General features: G+C 39.1%; 1 protein-coding gene across 1 annotated transcript in view; it reads right to left on the bottom strand.

Moving 5' to 3' along the window:
• Positions 1-17,947, bottom strand: part of USP45 (ubiquitin specific peptidase 45) — a 2,087,971-nt gene that overhangs the window by 282,397 nt on the left and 1,787,627 nt on the right. The window contains exons 15-16 of the mRNA XM_086926622.1: positions 11,059-11,156; positions 2,823-2,909 (exon numbers count right to left, since the gene is read on the bottom strand). Of these exons, the coding sequence (XP_086782748.1) occupies positions 2,823-2,909; positions 11,059-11,156 (185 nt within the window). The remainder of the gene's footprint in view (positions 1-2,822; positions 2,910-11,058; positions 11,157-17,947) is intronic.

Below are 17,947 nucleotides of genomic sequence, written 5' to 3'. Positions count from 1 at the left end.
CAAGCCAGGTCCTCCCTGGGCTGGAAACAAGCATCCTAGGACCGGATTCGGGCCTTCAGCCCTAATCAGCCAGGAGAGCTTGATTCCGTCTATCACCCCCTTTGGTATCGCTTTGTTCGCCCTAAGTTGACATGGTATTCCCAGACGTGGGTCCCTTGCTCACTCTGCCACTGGATTCACGATAGCCTGGCTGATGAGGGTTATGAACCCGAAACCGGTCCCAGGATGCTTGTTTCAGGTCCAGGGAAGACATGGCTTGGCAGTTCGGGCTGGACTGTTCCCATGAGGCACAGGGTCAGACTGATTTGCATAAGGCCATGTCTGAACTGGGGTGGTGGAGTGAGCTAAAGAATATTGATGGATTAAACCCAGATCAGTTGACTGGGGGTGAGTGTTTGATTTGCTCAAACGCTCCGTCCATCATCCCCTTTGGTATCGCTTTGGAGGTAGAGCAGGCAGCAGCGATATGGGTCCCTAGCTCTGTTTGGTCTTTGTGTGACGCGGTAATACTCACACGTCACCTGTTCTCTTCAAACCAGCAGGGAGGGCAGCCATGAGTCAGAGGATTGAGAAGGTGAGATTCTGCAGGGCTGTGGTGTGAGGGTTGCAACCCTGAGAAGCACTTGGAAGGTTTTCCTGCTGTCACTCAGGGCTCCATTTTATCTGCCTTTTTTTTTTTTTACTTTTCCTGCTTTACACTTCACAAAGCAAACACAATTTAAACATCCAGCTGGTCAGAAGCTGTGAGAGGCTCTGCCTCCGATGACCCCCAGCAGCAGGTAGATCCCAGGCTGGCAACTCAGAGTCAGCAGTGCCCGCACACAAGGAGGTGCTCCCCTCTGCCTCCCCCCCACTCAGCACGTACCAGGCTTGTTCTCCTGCCTTTGGTGTTCATGGAGCAGGTGCTGGCTCTGTAGTAAAGCCTGCAGACGATTCTGTCATGCTCCCCCGCTCCTCCCTGAGCAGCTGCAGAAAGTGCGGATTGCTTTATCTGCACCACCAGTAATTCAATCTGAGCATAGTTTGCGGAGTATGTGCTGGTAAATGCAACTTAGAGGAGCCTGGAGGTGTGGCTGCAGCAGTGTCGGCACTTCCTCAGGAAAGTGAGCAGGCCACCGCTGGTAGCAAAAACAAGTTGGGCGTGACATTGGTAAAAAAACATTAAGCTCAGCAGACATTATTAAAGTGAAAGCGTGGCATTGTGCACTTAAAGAAACAGAGTTGCAGGCTAAGGAAATAACAAACATTTGCAGTGCAATAATACTTGTTATTTCCTTGGCCGGCAACCCTGTTTCCTTAGTCGTGGCTCGTCTAAAGAAAGGGGCACAGCTGCCATTAAGAGTAAAGCACGAATGGGACGCTTATATATAAAAAAAAAGAGAGAGTCAAACAAAAAGATATAAACCTACAGTGTAAGGAAACTGTAGTTGGCTGGTGCTTCTCTCTTACAAACGGAAGTGATGTAACGGGAGCACTGGACAAAAAGGAGCCAGGAAACAACAGCAGTCGAGTTTCTAACCAATGGCAAGCAGCAGCTGTAAGTACATTCTGTAGTGGGATTACAGCAGGTCCTGCACACTGATGCTCGACCTAAAAACTGGATTCGATGAGCTACTCATAAATGTACCTGTGAAAAATAAGAGCCATGGATGAATGGGTTTGGAGTTTAAATTTTTTATATACAAAAACTGGTTTCACAATATCATATTCATGGAAAACCTTTTTGTTTGTCTTGACTTTTCATTGTGTCTTCTCACACAAACATGAAAGGTGGCGCATTTAATTTCAGAGGACAAAGGCAACACAGCAAGTGGAGAGTCTAACAGCCTGATTCATCATTGGGAAGTTTTGCGAGCCTGAAATAGCGATTCATAAGGAATCGCTATTCTAGACTCGCAAAACGGGATTCATGTAGGAATAGCAATATTTTTTGCGATTCCTACAGATTCCTTATTTGCGATTAGCAAATTGCTAATCGCAAATAAGCATAACTCCCCATTCATTCCTATGGGCCAAAAGGCCCATAGGAATGAATGGGGAGTATTCCTTATTTGCGATTAGCAATTAGCTAATCGCAAATAAGATAGCGATTTAAAGGGTGCCAGGGGTGTCCAGAGGACACCCTGTAGCACCCCTTAAATGCTAATTTAAACAGGTGTTGCGCACACACATGTCCAAAGGACATGTGTGTGTGCAACATGCAACTTAGAAAAATGCTTTTAAAAGCATTTTTCTGAGTTTTCGCTATTTACCACGAGGTTTGACCTCGCGGTAAATAGCGAAAATGGATGATGAATTGCATTTAAGGAATCTCAAATAGAGATTCCTTAAATGTAATTCCTCGCAAATTTGCGAATTCGCTATTACCGAGTTTTGCATTTGGGATGATGAATCCCAAATGCAAAAATTGCACTCGCAAAGGGCCAGATTCTCAGAATCTGGCCCTTTGCGAGCGCAATTACCTTTCATGAATCAGGCTGTATGTTCCTAAATAATGCCTAAAATTCAGGGAAATATTTGAGGTTTTTAAAATCTCGTCTTAGGCTGGGACAACATGATGAGGGTTAAGGGGTGTAGTTTTCTGTTTTAACTAGGTGCTTAATGTAATTTCTAATAGGGAGGGTCCTTCAATCTCTTGTCCTGGCCTTTCTGAAACGCTTAGAAGTCAGGAGGATCTGTGAAATAAATTACAGCATCTGCATTTCCACAGATCAAACTATATTGAGCATGAGGTAAAGTACAGCAAATGGCTTTTCAGATCACTGTTGGGTCAGCTGATAGTCATGGGAAAGCTCATTAAACCAGTGTCTCAGAATACATACCTTACAAGAAGCTGAACAAAATGGTGCAAGGTCCAAAACGAGCGGGAAATCCACATGCCTATTTACTTTCCGCAGACCTAATCCAGCCTGAAAGAGAAGAAAACACCGTTATCACTGCGGGCAGACAACACCTTTCTGAATGTGCAGCAAACTACCTATAGCACGACAGTTCAATAATGTAGACTTTTAAACACAATTTTTATTTTTATTTTTTTTACCATATTTTTGCATTTTTCGGAATACTGAATTTAACATTCGGTGCATATCATCACGTGCAATCAGTATGTTTCATGTTTAGCCTCCCTGAAAACGATAAACCCTACGAATTAAGCAGTAATACTTACACCAAGTCAAAAAGCCAACCCAGCCTATCAATCAGTGAAACCTACACTAGGTGACCTCATCAACTAATATCAGTGTACACTTTAATCCATCCTGCTCACTCTGGTCAGAGACCAGAGTCCCATATACATTAAACTAATCTAACAGCTGCCCCCAGGCCGCCATCGCCTCAGGTGCCCCCTTGTCAGTGTGGGAGATACCTATGACTTTTAAACACAATTAACTAGTTACTTATGTTGATTTTAATCACGACCCCCTAAATTTAGCTGGAGTGACTATACCGATTCTAATACTTAAAAAAAAGAAATTATTTCAGATGGGGAAATATATATATTCGTTACATTGCTGTGATTTTTACAAATTAGATTTGATTTAATTTGGTGAGTGACCATTACTAAAGGCATAAATGCATGGAGATTCGGCAGATTCGTTCAGTGAATAAGTTAAAAGATAGGGTTTGATTTCCGTGTAGTTTACTGTGAGCTGATTATTAGGGCGGGACGCTTAATCACGGAAACTGAATCACATATTTTAATGATAAGGGTCTTAGTTCTTTTCTGTAAGGCGCCAATATATATTATTAATCGGAGGTCATGAGAAAAGCATTCTCCGTATACAAAGTATTGTAGAAACTGATGCATATAAGTAGCCCCACACTCAAAATTACCCCACATATTACCTGACTCATGCCATGATCTATGACATCGTTGATAACATAACTGCAACATCTGATATGACAACATTGATGACAAGACTTTGTGGGGGGGGGGCGCAAGTTATAGTTACTCTAGGCCACGAGTTACAGTTAACTGAAAAATTATAACCGGTGAATGTCATTGTTTTTTACGTTTAAAACGTTATGTTGTCACTGAAAAATTTCCCCTAACGATAACGTTACTTAACCTTTGTTTTTTCCAGTGAATTTCTAAGGTTGTTTTCTAATGTAATGTAAGATAAATTACAAGACCTAATTATAACGTCACTATTTAACTTTTGTTTTTTTCAGTGACTATGTGTATCTTCTATGCTGTTTTGCGTTTAGTGTGCCAGTGATGACACTGTTGAATACTACCCTTTCCAGTGATAAGGATATGAGTAGCCTGCAAAGGTTAGTGAGGCACCGTCTTCACCATTTTCTGGAGATTCTGGGACAGACAATAAGTCATGGGTACTGACACTGTACGGTGTGATATGTCAATCTCTTGGTAACTGGATATGAAGAAAGTGGTTTATGATATGGTGGGGGTTGTGTGACCTCACAGAGTAATAAGCACACAAACCAGTCTTGGGTCCGGTCAGGCTCATTTGCAAAACGTTAGCTCAACCTGGAGAACTGTGGCTTCAAGAAGTCTGGCTTTATCAAAGGAACAGGTGTAAAGCAACACGTATTCAAGAAACAAAGAAAATACAACACCAGCTTATAAAAATAGCTCTTATCTTTAAGACTTTTTCCACCGACAGGAACAAAGGGTAAGTTTCCAGAGATATTAAATATTAACAAAATAATAAATCACTGCTTTCAATTCAAATCGAAAACAAGCATTGGCAACTTACTGCAGTTATAAATTACTTGGAAAACCTTAAGAACACTTTTGTAAAGTTGTAAACAACTACTCTGGCCAGTTTGGGGTAAACAACTGCTCTGGCCCATTTTGGGAGACCAACTCCGACAGGGAGCGAGTCTCAGATGCAAATGAGGCTTGGCAGGAGAGTTACCTTGCAATCAAAGCTGCTTTCAGTTCAGTTTGAGTCTCTACGGGCCAACCACCATAAACATTAAAAAGTGCTCGTGATGTAAGGATTACAGGATGCTGGAGGATGTGAATCCGGTGAATGGAGGTCTTCCTAGGGCCACCCCTCGGTTCACCAACATGATGGGGTTACTTTGGCCACAGAGGTCGATGTCCCTCAAAGTCTAGCTGAATTACAGCTGAAAACTAGTTGTGACTGGCCTCCGATTACTGTTAAAACAGCAGTTACCTTTAACTGAGGCTAGTGTCTATCTTATGCGCCCAAACTGCACTCTGGTGACTCTTCCAGGCCCAGAAGCCCAGGGTCCAACTTTTAAGCGTCAGGATTCGGTCTCCCAGGCTGCACTTTGACAGTAAATGGCGGTCAAGTGATTATGGCTTCCAACTCACCAAGGCAGGTTTCTTTAGCTTTTGTGGTCCTGTAATTGTAACAGGCAGTCAGCCAACTGACTCTTGGAGTCACTTCTGTCTGGGACTTGGGGACAACTTTTACTAGAGCAGGGTAATACAGGCCCAGGCCTCTCTTTGTTAGCCCAAGGATCAGCATATGCAGTCCAGTCATTGCGCAGCCTCCCTTAGCCAGGTCCAAAAAACAGCAGGGCAGTCCTTCTTCAGTCCTCTCTCCAGTGCACACATGATCTGAGGTCTAAGTATCAGACTGGCAACTTTTATGCCCAGAACGTGCCCACGAGGGATGTGGTGGGTACTAACCGATGGGCTACCAGGTCTCCTCCCGCCTGAAGACAACGTCCTGAGAAGTGTGGCATCTAGCCATCCCAGAATGCAATATTATGCCCACTCTCAAGATGGCAGAGACCCTCTCGGATTATGGAACTCGGTGGCCCACACTACAGGTGTGGCTACCTAAAAGCTACATGCCCATTGGAAAACTGGTTTGGCAACTGTTTCCCTCTCTGTCCCCAATGCAAATATGTTTACCAGAGCAAAAGAGCAGCCCTTCTCGTGTCCACCTCTTGCCCTTCAAAATTGGCTTCCCTTTTTAAGTTCACACTCCGTTTGGCCTTTTTGCCAGGAAGAGATAACACTTCTTCCAATGACATAATCTTTGTGTTTCTTCCTGAGAGTCGTTAACCCCTCCCCTCAGGAGGGCAGAAGGCTGAGTTGTGGCTAGCAAGAATAAATTGTCACCGGAAAACTTGGGCAACAGAGTGGCAATGTTCTAAAGTTGCCATTTACTTTAAAATTGCATTAAACTTGACTTGGGCCTAAGGTTGGGTATAATGTAACGATTGTTTTGATACCTTATAGTACCATCTTTATTAATCCCATTCATAAGTTAGCACAGCTCAGTTTGTGTAACACTGTACTCGTCAATGGAGCTACAACACTTTCTACAGCAAAAACAAAATATTGTGAGTTTTACTGCTAGAACATATACAAACAAATGTCCTGCTTTTAAATATACAGCACCGTGCCTTACGGCTCAATAGGGATGACATTGAGGTGTCTTCAATATGGTAAAAAGGAAAGTCCGAAATTGAGTTAGGAGTTTAAAAACTGCTCAGCCAGCCTGGATGGCTTGGTTTTGCTTTGTCACCCTTGCGGTGGCACAATAAGTTCTGCAGTACATGAGGGAATCTTTTTCTTACAGGCCCTGGTTACCCCTGGTAACTTATATGAGGGACTTATAGGTAAGTTAACATATATCAACAGTGGCTGAACCAATCAGACATACATGCTTTAAGGGTCAGAGAACTGGCATGGAGGTCTGTTTGGCAGGGCTCAATGTACTTTCAGAGTTGAGCAACTAGCAGCATCAGTCCAAACCTACGGCGTTATCATCGAAAAAGAGGTAATTCCTTACTTTGAAGGACATCCTAACCTTTAGGTCAGTATCTGACGAGCGTTGTCATACAATTTAAATCACAGAGGATTTATGTGATACATTCTAACCAACACCTTCCAACACCAGCACCGGTGATGGACGATAATAGTGAATAAGAGACACATTATTCACCTCAAACAAACATATGCATATCTGCAAATGGAGCAAAGAATTATTCACAATGGAGGGAATTTAGAATTATGGAGGAGATTAAAGACCAATGGGCAGTATCTACTCACTTGTTTTCTCAACCCAATATTAACAAGGTATACAATTCTGTACTGTATTCCTTTCGAAAAAATGAAAGAATCCAGAGATATGCACTGTAGGATCTATAAAGACATAACTGTTTCCTAAACAGAGACTAAATAGCTAACTAAACTGGCCTCAAGATGTGAATACTCTCCACCTCAAATGATTTCAGCAACACCAATTGGCCAGATCTGGCCCAAAAAGCATAAATCCTTTTAAAATAAAATATGCCCATAAAAAGCGCAATTAAGACTTGCGGCTAGACACTGAATGCCCTGGTCACTCCTTACAATGTTCAGAGGTGGCTAGATGTTTGCTGGCACTCTGAAAAACAAAGGAAGAGCTACTGCATTTAGGATCTGAGTGAAGCAAAATATAGCTGTTTTGGTAAGAAATCAAGAGAGAAACTGATCAATATTTCATACATTAACAGTCAGATACTGAGTCATCAACTTTGATGGAGAGCGACTGCTATTGGTCGGTAGTCTAGCAGCAATTGGTTAAATAATTGGATTATGCCACAGGGAAAAATATTTAAAATTATCACATCACTCCTGGGGGACCTGAGACAGCTTTGCCAGAAGATGTGATAACTTCATGGGAAAAACGAAAAAATCCAACCACCCAACAATAGGAGAAATCTGTGGAACATCCTGGATCTATATTTACAGAGATAGAGACCAATGTGAACGTTTTATGGGCACAAATCATACATTCCATGCCCCATCCTGCTCTGTTTTTCCTCTACTGCCAACCTGAGGAATCATTTTATCTAGGACATCATGCCTATAATTGTTATTTTCCTCCATAACTATCTCATTCCTAATTATTCTGTCATTACAACCATAACCTTCTCACCATTAGGCTGTAAACGGATTATACATTGATACATTATGTTCTGCAAAACAATGTAACCCACTTGAATATACCAGAAGGTTTCCCTATTTCTTATTTTTTTCTTTTTTCATCTAAAGGATCTGAAATCAGAAACTACAGCCAAAGAACACAGCAAAAAAACATAACAGGCTGATTATGCATTTTACCAGGTCATTGACTATACAGGCCGTGCTACTAGCTGTAACACTGATACAACAATTAGGAGCTCAACAACATTATGAATTTAGTAGATGCAGAGTAATGTACCGTTTTCATGGAATATGCTGTGGCAATTCAGCAACATTTTCTGATTAAAACTACGACCGCTTTACCTTCCCAAAATAACCAGTGAAACTTCCACTATGGAAAGAAATGAGGAGTCAAGGAAATATGAAAAGGGAACTTGAAAAATGCTTTGCATGCTGAGCAATTGTAAAATTTAGACAAGGAATGAGAATGTTTTCGGACACACAAAAAGCTGAATTGGCTATCTACAAGTCCATGATAAATCAAACATGGCCAATCTGTGACAGGATCAGACCACAATTGTATCAAAACGGTATTCATATGGTCAAAAGAATAATAAGGTTTATGTTCAAAGGATTGTTACAAATTCAAAAGCTCAGGCACATATACTCAAGTTTACGTTTTTTTTGTTGGCCTGTTGCATAAAAACAGTAAGTAAAATCTCATTGGAATGCTTGGACGTGGCTTCCCAACAAGTAGCTGGCTCCACAGCAGCAAGATTGCTTTCTCTCTTCAGAAAACCAACATTTTTAGGTGTGTGATGGAAATTTCATGGCACCAACTTGTTCTATCTCCCTCTCTTTTGATTTGTATAGCCGACCACCTGTCCGATGAAGCATGGTAGATTTACTGGGGGCGTGTACGCTCAATTCATAATCAGGTCCAGTTCCAAAAGAAAGTTTGAATCTCATGTCTGGGCTTTGCCTTTGCGAAACCTCCTTTTTTTTCCTGTGTCAATTATGGTTCCCTTTTAAAGATGGGTGAAGATTATCACTTCCTTTTGTTGACAGTACTTCCAGGTTACTCATGACATTCCTCTACAAAAGGAAGTCAGACAATATCTTATGTGTGTCGTAACATCTCTTACCCAGCTTGTTGCTCCCTTCAAAAGATTCTCAAATACTTGTTGCCCTCATTCTTACAGAATCTTGGTATTTTTCTTTGTGTGTTTCTAGATTTTCTGACCTGTATACTTTTCAAGGTTTTTTTTAGGACTCTTACATTTTTCCTCTTTAAATTCAGAATCTGATACCTTGGTTCTTATCTTGTCCTCTTCTCAATCTGGACAAGACTCTGGATCTTGGAAGCAACAATCCTTACTTTCACCGAAAAAAAAATATCTCTCTACATCGCCAAGAATATCTGCCCTTGGACAATTATGGAAGAAAATGGAACCAAGACACAAGTAATTCCCTGAACAGGTATCATATAAGAATAACATTTTCTTTCCTTCAGGGATGTGACTGCATTGGAGGCTTTACTTTTCAAAATATGAACCATGAAGATTATAGCTATTAATACTGTGTGCTGAGGATGCATTTTCAAGTGTTACTGCATCCACTATCTTTGGTTTTTCTCTTTATTAAATATTTAATAAGTAACTTGCTCTGCTGCAGGGGGAATGAATACCAAGTTACAATATGGAAGGGAGCTAAGTACTTTTGAAACATAAAATTTACCCAACATAAGCTTGAAAGTCAGGAGCTTAGCCTGATCCTAAGACAAAGGCACTTCAACCGGTAAGGTATGATATATTTATCTTAAAGACTTAATCGAGAGAAGGAATTCTTAGTCCACAAAGAATACACTATTGGCATTTCCAGACATTACGAACAAAGACAACCTATTTCATATTTTAGTATCCCATGAAACAGTCCGTTGATGTGAGAAGGTCCACTGTAGCCTCTGAATATGTAATTTACCTGTTCTCTAAAGGAATCTTTACTAGATTCTTTATTATTCTTGGGTAGCATGCAGCCCTCATTTGCACCTTAAGAACTGGAATTCCTCTTGTGGATCATTTTACTGCAATGCTAATTCAGAGAAGAAGATAGTAATAATGTAGTAAGAAGGTTGAAATCAGTGCTTTTTTTACAAATAAATGAACTAGTTTCCTTGGAAACACGGAATACCATTTGTTTTACAGATCAGTATGAATAGGACTAAGCATTATTTCTAGGTACCACATTTTGCAGTGTGGTAAATATCTTCTCTTTGAATTTTATATAGCCTCTATTTGCAAGTGAGGTATGTATCCTGGTTCATGTTATCAGAAGTTAAATTATTGTTGAAAGTTGCCAGTAGGAGGTTAAGGAGAGAGACATAGTCAATAACGTTTCAGCACGCCCTTAGTTTGTGCCAAATCTACTAAAACGTGTTATATTGCCCTGTTGTATTACCTTAGGCTTCTCCTTCTTCTGTGGGCCTTTTGCTCTGGCACAGTAGCATAATAATAGTCTTATCTAGATTCAACAGATCTAGAAAAGCAAGTGACTTGAGTGATCTGCAGTATATATTTAAAAAAGCACTCAGTAGACACTCATTGTTAGGAACATAACATTTCTAGATAATCAAAAGGCTATATTTTTGACATCTTTCATAGACTGCTTCATCTTGTGAACTACAAATGGAACAGTAAACGTAGTTGAGCATGTGGACTTCTAGTGTCGCTTTTATTAATGGGTTAGTAAACGTTTCCTTGGCCATGTCAAACCCCGAGTTTTCAAAAGCGCAGCAGTTTCCAAAAGCATAGCATGGGGATCATTGTAAAGATGTTTAATTCCTGTGACCTTGGAGATTTCAATTTTACAACTCAAAATCCAGTCCTTTATGTCAAAAATGTTCAGAAAATAATGAGAAACTAATGGAGGGCGCGTGGATTTAGTGATATTTAATGGGATCGTCCAAATGTCTCAATACCCGACGTCACGAAAGGAATAATCACTGCATCCACAGGACTATAACAAAAGGAGAGGAATGCAAATTGTATCTGTTAGCCATCACTGTTGCTCTGGAACATTTATAAACCTCGGATTTCATTTTAAGTACAGAGAAAATGTCCCCAGGCAGGTTGACTGTAAAGAGCAAACACACTTAAAAAATATCTTATGTTGTGATTAATATGTATTTTTCTTTAACTTACCTGGTGGAATCTTTTAAGATGCAGAATAAGAATACTTGGAACAGCAGATATCAGCATTTGTTTTCTTGCATTTGTATATAGAGTGTGGGCTTCTTTTTCTAAAATGAATGTAGACAACTACTTTAACATGTGCATGTAAAAACACCAGGCATTAAAACAACAGTATCACTCAGCCCCATATCTTTCTGGTAATCAAGTGTGTGAAAAAAAGAAGTTTGCAAAATAGATTTTTTTTTGCATCTCCTACTATTAAATTTAAAATAGTAACATTTAAACCCATAATTTATTCAGGAAAAAAATATGCCCAGTCTTGTGTGATTATATATATATATATATATATATATATATATATATATATATATATATATATATATATATATATATATATATATATATATATATAGTATTACATTGTTACAAACATTTATTTAGGGCAGTGTAAGGAATTAAAAGGACCACTTTGCACAAAGTATGAGATGAGTTATGAGACAGCCATCTTGAGGTGCAGAATCCAACATTTATTTTGGTGCTAGTGCAGGTGCACAAAGGTGGGAAGTATGGCACAAGGAATTCGTGTTGTTTTCAGAAATGTTCAGCTTCTTTTTCTAAAACGAATGCATACAACTAAGTTTACATGTGCATGTATATACAAAAGGTATTAACACAACTGTATCACTTAACTCCAAATTGAGTGGGTAATCAAGTGTGTTTAAAAAAAAGTTCACATTTTTAAAAAGTACGAGATTTAAATTTCTGGTTTTTTTGCACCTTCTACTCTTACACGTTAGCTAGTAACATTTAAATACATAATTTAGCGATGAAATAAATATGACCTGCCTTGTGCGATATATATGTGATGGTGATTTATATACATAAAAATTGTATTAAATTCATACAAAAATTTATGTATGGTAGTATAAGGAATTAAGAGTACTACTTAGCGCGAAATTTGAGATGAGGAATGAGACAGCTGAGGCGCAGAATTCAAAATGTATTTTGATGCTAGTGCGGGTGCACAAAGGTGTGAAGTACGACACAAGGAATTAGTGTTGTTATCAGAAGTACTGCAGGGTTATGTGGAGAATGAAAGCTCTTTACTAGACAGCTATAGGGTTCCTGTTTTTTAGTGTAAACCCAAGTGTGGAGGGATCGGTGCAGCAAATCAGCAGATGGGACTTAGTTGTGCCAAGAGTACTTGAGGGCATGGTTCCTAAAGATGTGGGTGTCTGAAAATATACAGGCAAAGTAGAAACAGATACAGGGTGAAGATCTGCCTAGTTAAAATTCACAAAAAATATTTGCTTGGACAGCTGGACACCAGTAAACAAGGTTTTTACATTTACCTACTGTTCCCCAGCTTTGTGATCTCGCATAGATTTACATGCTTGAATTACTCCAAGGTGAGCTAGGGAATTCCTGGTAGGTGTAATAAACAGCAGCGATACAAAAAACACAGTATAGAAGCCTATTTGCCTAATTATTTGCCCCTATACAATACTGATTGAGGATACACTCAATACTGCGATTGTTGAATCATTAATAGGGGGTGGGCTTAGCCATCTTCCGCACTCCCGCTGCTCTACTCACAGAGGAGCATCTCCCAAAGTTAGAAATGGGCTTCCATAAGTCTACTTCATTTGGAGCAAATTCCAACAGTATTTTAAGTTAGCACTGTGTCCCTGGAGACCCCTTCCTGCACAACCCTGTTAAACGTGCAGTGTTGCTGTTGTGTTTACATGCGCGTGTATATGCTCGCGCATGCATCTGGTGTACCTCGTGCATTTATTGTTATTTGAATATGCCTGTCTCGCTACACAGCACAGTGTATCATTTGAATATACCTGTCTCGCTACACAGGACAGTGTATTACTGTACATTCTATGTCATACAGTTATGGTGAAGTCAGTTACCGCTTACTCTCCGGAGCCTTCAGTTATGTTCCAGGGAGTGCTTCTTTATTTCCAATAAACTTACATTTATCATCAATTCATTTGTGATCTTTGACCCTACAATTTGGCGACGAGGATGGGATATCTACGAACTATCTAGAAGCATTTCCTGGTTTATTTTACGTTTTAAACTCATTTTCAATGAACATCGGTGAACGTTTTTATTCAACACAGAAGGAATTTTCGGCGTCTACAAGTCAAACGGAGATACCTTATTGAGGTTTGGAATAAATTTACTCACTCTTTTCTTCAAACTCTGGAAAGTCTCTTCTCGGTTCCCCGCCCTGCGTTGTGTGCGCGAACACCGTCTCCTTGATCCCTGTGATGACGCGTGAATGATTTTGGGCGGAAGCAGTTGAAGTACTTCCTTGGAGACGCTACTCTCCGGTTGATTGTGAATGAAAAGGAAAGAGGTGACTTTAAATTCTCCGTTTGTAAACGATAAAAATACGGCTCACTAAATACGAAGTGGGAATGGAAAGAGGTGACTTTTGGGAATGGAAAGAGGTGACTTTTTTCATTTTATTTTCTTGATTCAATTACAATAAGTAGTGAAAACGGAAAAACGTCCTACTTATTCAAGGATCGTGTGACTGTTTATTCTTTTCTACAACCATCTACAAGTACCTCATTACTTCCTTCACAAGTACTTTATTCCTTCATTGAAATTGCTCAAAGAAAATTACTCAACGAATACTGATGAACATATATTTAATGTATATTTATTTATTTATTTATTAGAGTACTAGATATATAGAGCGTAATATTAAGTGTAATTCAATTTTCACATTTTCTTCACTATGTGTGCACAGGGTTATACTCTTGCTCCACCACAAAGTTATTGGTCAGCAGGTAGTTCTCCTTGTATGCCTTGGATTGAATGGAAGGCTTACTTCTTAAACTATATTGAAACTTTAGATGCCAATGGGAAGATGAAAGCTCCAGAAAAGAAAGGTATTTTTTTGCATTGCTTAGGACCTGAAGGTCTAAAGGCCTTCAATCAATTACCTGTATCGCAAGCCAGTGGTGATATGAATGTTTTTGATAAGGCTGTATACGATTTTGATAAGTATTGTTCTCCTAAGGTGTGTATAGGAATATCTAGGTATACGTTTTTCCAGAGAAAACAGTTAAGTGAGGAGTCTGTTGACAATTTTGTTTCTTCCTTAAAGACTCTGGCATTAGATTGTAAATTTGGAAATTTACAAGAAGACCTTATTAGAGATCAAGTTGTTATGCACTCCAGTAATGAAACTATACAAGAAAGGTTATGGATCAATGGTGATGAGAATCTAGATTTTGTTATATCAATTGTAAGAAAAGCGGAACTTTCATGCAGAAGTGCACAACAGGTTAAAGGGAAAGAAGTCTCTATTAGTAAAGATGTTGTTTCAAAGATTAATCCTAAATATGATAATAAGAATAGGGATTCTTCAAAAAAGAAACAAACATTTTCACCCAAGAGTAATTCTGAAGATTTCAAGAATAACCTAAAATGTTTCAGATGCAACAGCAAATCACATTTGGCAAATAACAAAGTCTGTCCTGGTTTAAAACAAAAATGCTCAAATTGTGGTCTATTGGGACATTTTACTTCTGCATGCAGAAGGGGCAAAATTAACCCAAAAGGTGAAATGTATTGAGCAAAGTGACAATAGTGATGATGAAGCTTTCACAGATGACTCTAACAACTGTTCCTTTGTTTTGAATGTAAAAGAGTCCGTGGTTCTGAATGTAAATGATACCAGCATTAAGAAAAAGCCATTATGTGATATGGTTATTGGAGGTGTAAAAATCAACATGTATGCTGATTCTGGATCACCTTATTCTATTGTGTGTGAATCTGTCTGGAAGAAGCTATTTGTGCAAAGATTAGGTAGCCACTTAGAGAAAAGTGACATCAATCCTGAAGGGTACTCTGGTGGAAGGATAGACATTTTAGGATTCAGATCTTTAGTCTTCAGATTTAAAAACAGAAAGTGTATTGCAAAGTTGTACGTTTCAAAAAAAGGTCCTTCAGTACTTAGCTGGTTTGACCTGGGCAAACTTGATATTATATTGAATCCTAACAGTCCCAATCCTGTAATGTTAATTGATGAACAGAATGGAATTTCTTCTCTGATGTTAAAAAAATTTCCAAATGTTTTTTCAAAGGGCATTGGGAGGTTAACCAATTTTAAACATGAAATTCGTTTAAAAGAAAATGCTTGTCCTAAGGTGCATAAAGCTAGGAATATTCCCTTTGCTGTTAGAGAAGAAGTAAAAAATGAATTAGATGCTTTAGTGGAAGGTGGCATAATAGAAAGGATCAAATCGTCTGAATGGGTTTCGCCCATAGTGGTTGCCAGACGGGCCAATGGCAAGGTAAGACTCTGTATTGACCTTCGCCATCTCAACAATAATATTGTTGTAGATCAATTTCCCCTTCCCCGCATTTCTGAAATGTTATCTGTGGTTGGTGGTTCAAAGTTTTTCTCAACCATCGATTTATCTGCTGCTTACCACCAGATAGTGCTAAATGAGAAAAGTAAGGATCTAACTGCATTTATTACACCATTTGGGTGTTTCAGATTCAATAGGATGCCTTTTGGTTTGGCGTCTGCAGCTGCAATTTTTCAGAGGGTTATGCAGGACATTTTAAAGGATTGCAAAAATGCCATCTGTTTTCAAGATGACATTTTGATGTTCAATGATGACAAAGACAATCACATTGCTGCTCTAGAAGAAGTTTTAGGCGCACTAAATGTACATGGCCTTACCATTAAGTATGAGTAATGCAAATTTGGGGTTCATTCTGTAAATTATTTAGGCCATGAACTTTGTGAAGAAGGTATCAAACCAAAACCCTCTCTTTTAGAAGCCATTGAGTCTGCTCCTCATCCTCATCCTCAGTCTAAGGATGATGCAAGATCCTTTTTAGGACTAGTTGAGTTTTATGCCAGGTATATACCTGATTTTTCATGTAGAACATATAATATCAGACAGTTGATTAAGAATAGAGTTACTTTTGAATGGTCAAATGAATGTGAGAAGGAATTTTGTGATGTGAAGAGTGCTATTTGTTCTGCGAATGCACTTTCTTGTTTCGATCCATCTTTACAAAATGTCATTACTACTGATGCTAGCTCAAAAGGGCTGGGGGCTGTGTTTACCCAAAAAACTAAGGAAGGAAAAGAAGTCATCATTGCACATGCTTCCAGGGCTCTTACTCCTGCTGAGGAAAAATATTCCACGATAGAAAGGGAGACTTTAGCGTGCATTTGGGCTTTGGAACATTTCAGGGTGTTTGTTTGGGGTAAGGAATGTATACTGAGGAGTGATCATAAACCGTTAGTACGTCTTCTCACTACTGAAGGGATGTTAAGAGCTTCAGCCCGCATTGCACGCATGTCTATGCGTTTACAGGATTTTATTTATGATATACAATATGTACCTGGTAGGGAAAATGTATCTGCTGATTTTCTATCAAGGATGCCCTTACCCATTCAGGAAGATTTGCACAATGAATGGGATGATTTTCAGATCCCCATGATTCATGATGAGGGTCCCATTTCTATTGATCAGACTCTTTGGAGGGACAAATTTGAAGACGATGAGGTTTTAAAGAATGTGGCTAGCTACATCACTGGTGTTTGGCCTGATAAGAAGTATCTTAATTCAGAATTGAAGAGTTTGTGGGAGGTGAGAGCAGAACTTTCTTGTTGTGAAAATGTCATTAAAAGAGGTGAACGCATTGTTCCACCAGTGGGTGTGAGGAAGATTATAGTTTTACAAGGCCATGAGGGTCATAGTGGCATGGTCAGGACTAAACAACAAGTTAAGCATTTGTTTTGGTGGCCAGGCATGGATGTGTTTATTGAACGATTAGTTAGGAACTGTGTTGTTTGTGCGAATTCTGACAAGTCATTAGTTACTCTTAAACCAAATATGGGAGTGCATACCATTCCTAACAATCCATGGGAGACCATTGCTATAGACATTATGGGTCCCATTGGTTGTGATTCTAAATACATCATTGCAGCTATTGACATTTTCTCTAAATGGCCCATTATCAAAATTGTTCATAAATAGATACTGATTCAGTTTTGGGTTTTCTTGATAAAGTTTTTATTGAAGAAGGGCTACCAGTAAGGATTATATCAGACAATGGAGTTCAATTCAATTAAAAAAAGGCCAATGATTATTTTCAAGGCTTGGCATAGTCCATTCTACCGCTTCTTTATATAACCCGAGTGGGAATGGAGTAATAGAGAGGTTCAATAGAGTTTTGAAGGGTGCTATACAATCTGTTGGTAATGATGACAAGAAATGGGAAGTTGAAATTTTTAACAAAGTCTGGATGTACAGAATGACCATGAATTCAATGACTGGATATTCTCCTTTTGAAATCATGAGGGGAAGAATTCCTAGAACTAAGGTGAATCCATCATGGTTAGTGAAGTCAACTTCTTCTAATGTGGATTTGGGAAAGGTTAAAGAGAATCTTACTCGTACCCATTGTACCAATAAGAAGTATTTTGATGGAAAATTTGGTTCTAAAATGGATCCTAAAGTGGAAATTGGCATGATGGTTAAGGTTAAAAAACCCTGGAAGGTCAAGAAAGGAGAAAGTTCATTTATGGGTCCTTTTGAAGTCATTGAGATCTTAAAAAACTCAGTGAGATTATCAGATAATAAAGTTTGGAATCTCAGTAGGATCGCTATTCTCAAGGCGGATAAGGATGTTTATTGTAAGGAACCTACTTTAAAACATTCTGATTTTTCATATTTGGATGAAGACGTAAGTGGAAACGTTGTTTGTAGTGACATGGCTGCTACCCCTTGTTGTTCCAGTAGTAGTAACTTCAATCAGGATATGGGTGTCCAATCTCTTCCCCAATCCCAATCTATCCATAGTCATAATGTTTCTTTACAGAGAAGAGCTACTAGGAAACCAAAGT

The sequence above is a fragment of the Lissotriton vulgaris genome, chromosome 6 (assembly GCF_964263255.1).
Source record: "Lissotriton vulgaris chromosome 6, aLisVul1.2, whole genome shotgun sequence".
Taxonomy (NCBI): domain Eukaryota; kingdom Metazoa; phylum Chordata; class Amphibia; order Caudata; family Salamandridae; genus Lissotriton; species Lissotriton vulgaris.
The sequence above is the reverse complement of the archived record's forward strand: the minus strand, read 5'-3'. Positions and strand labels throughout refer to the sequence as shown.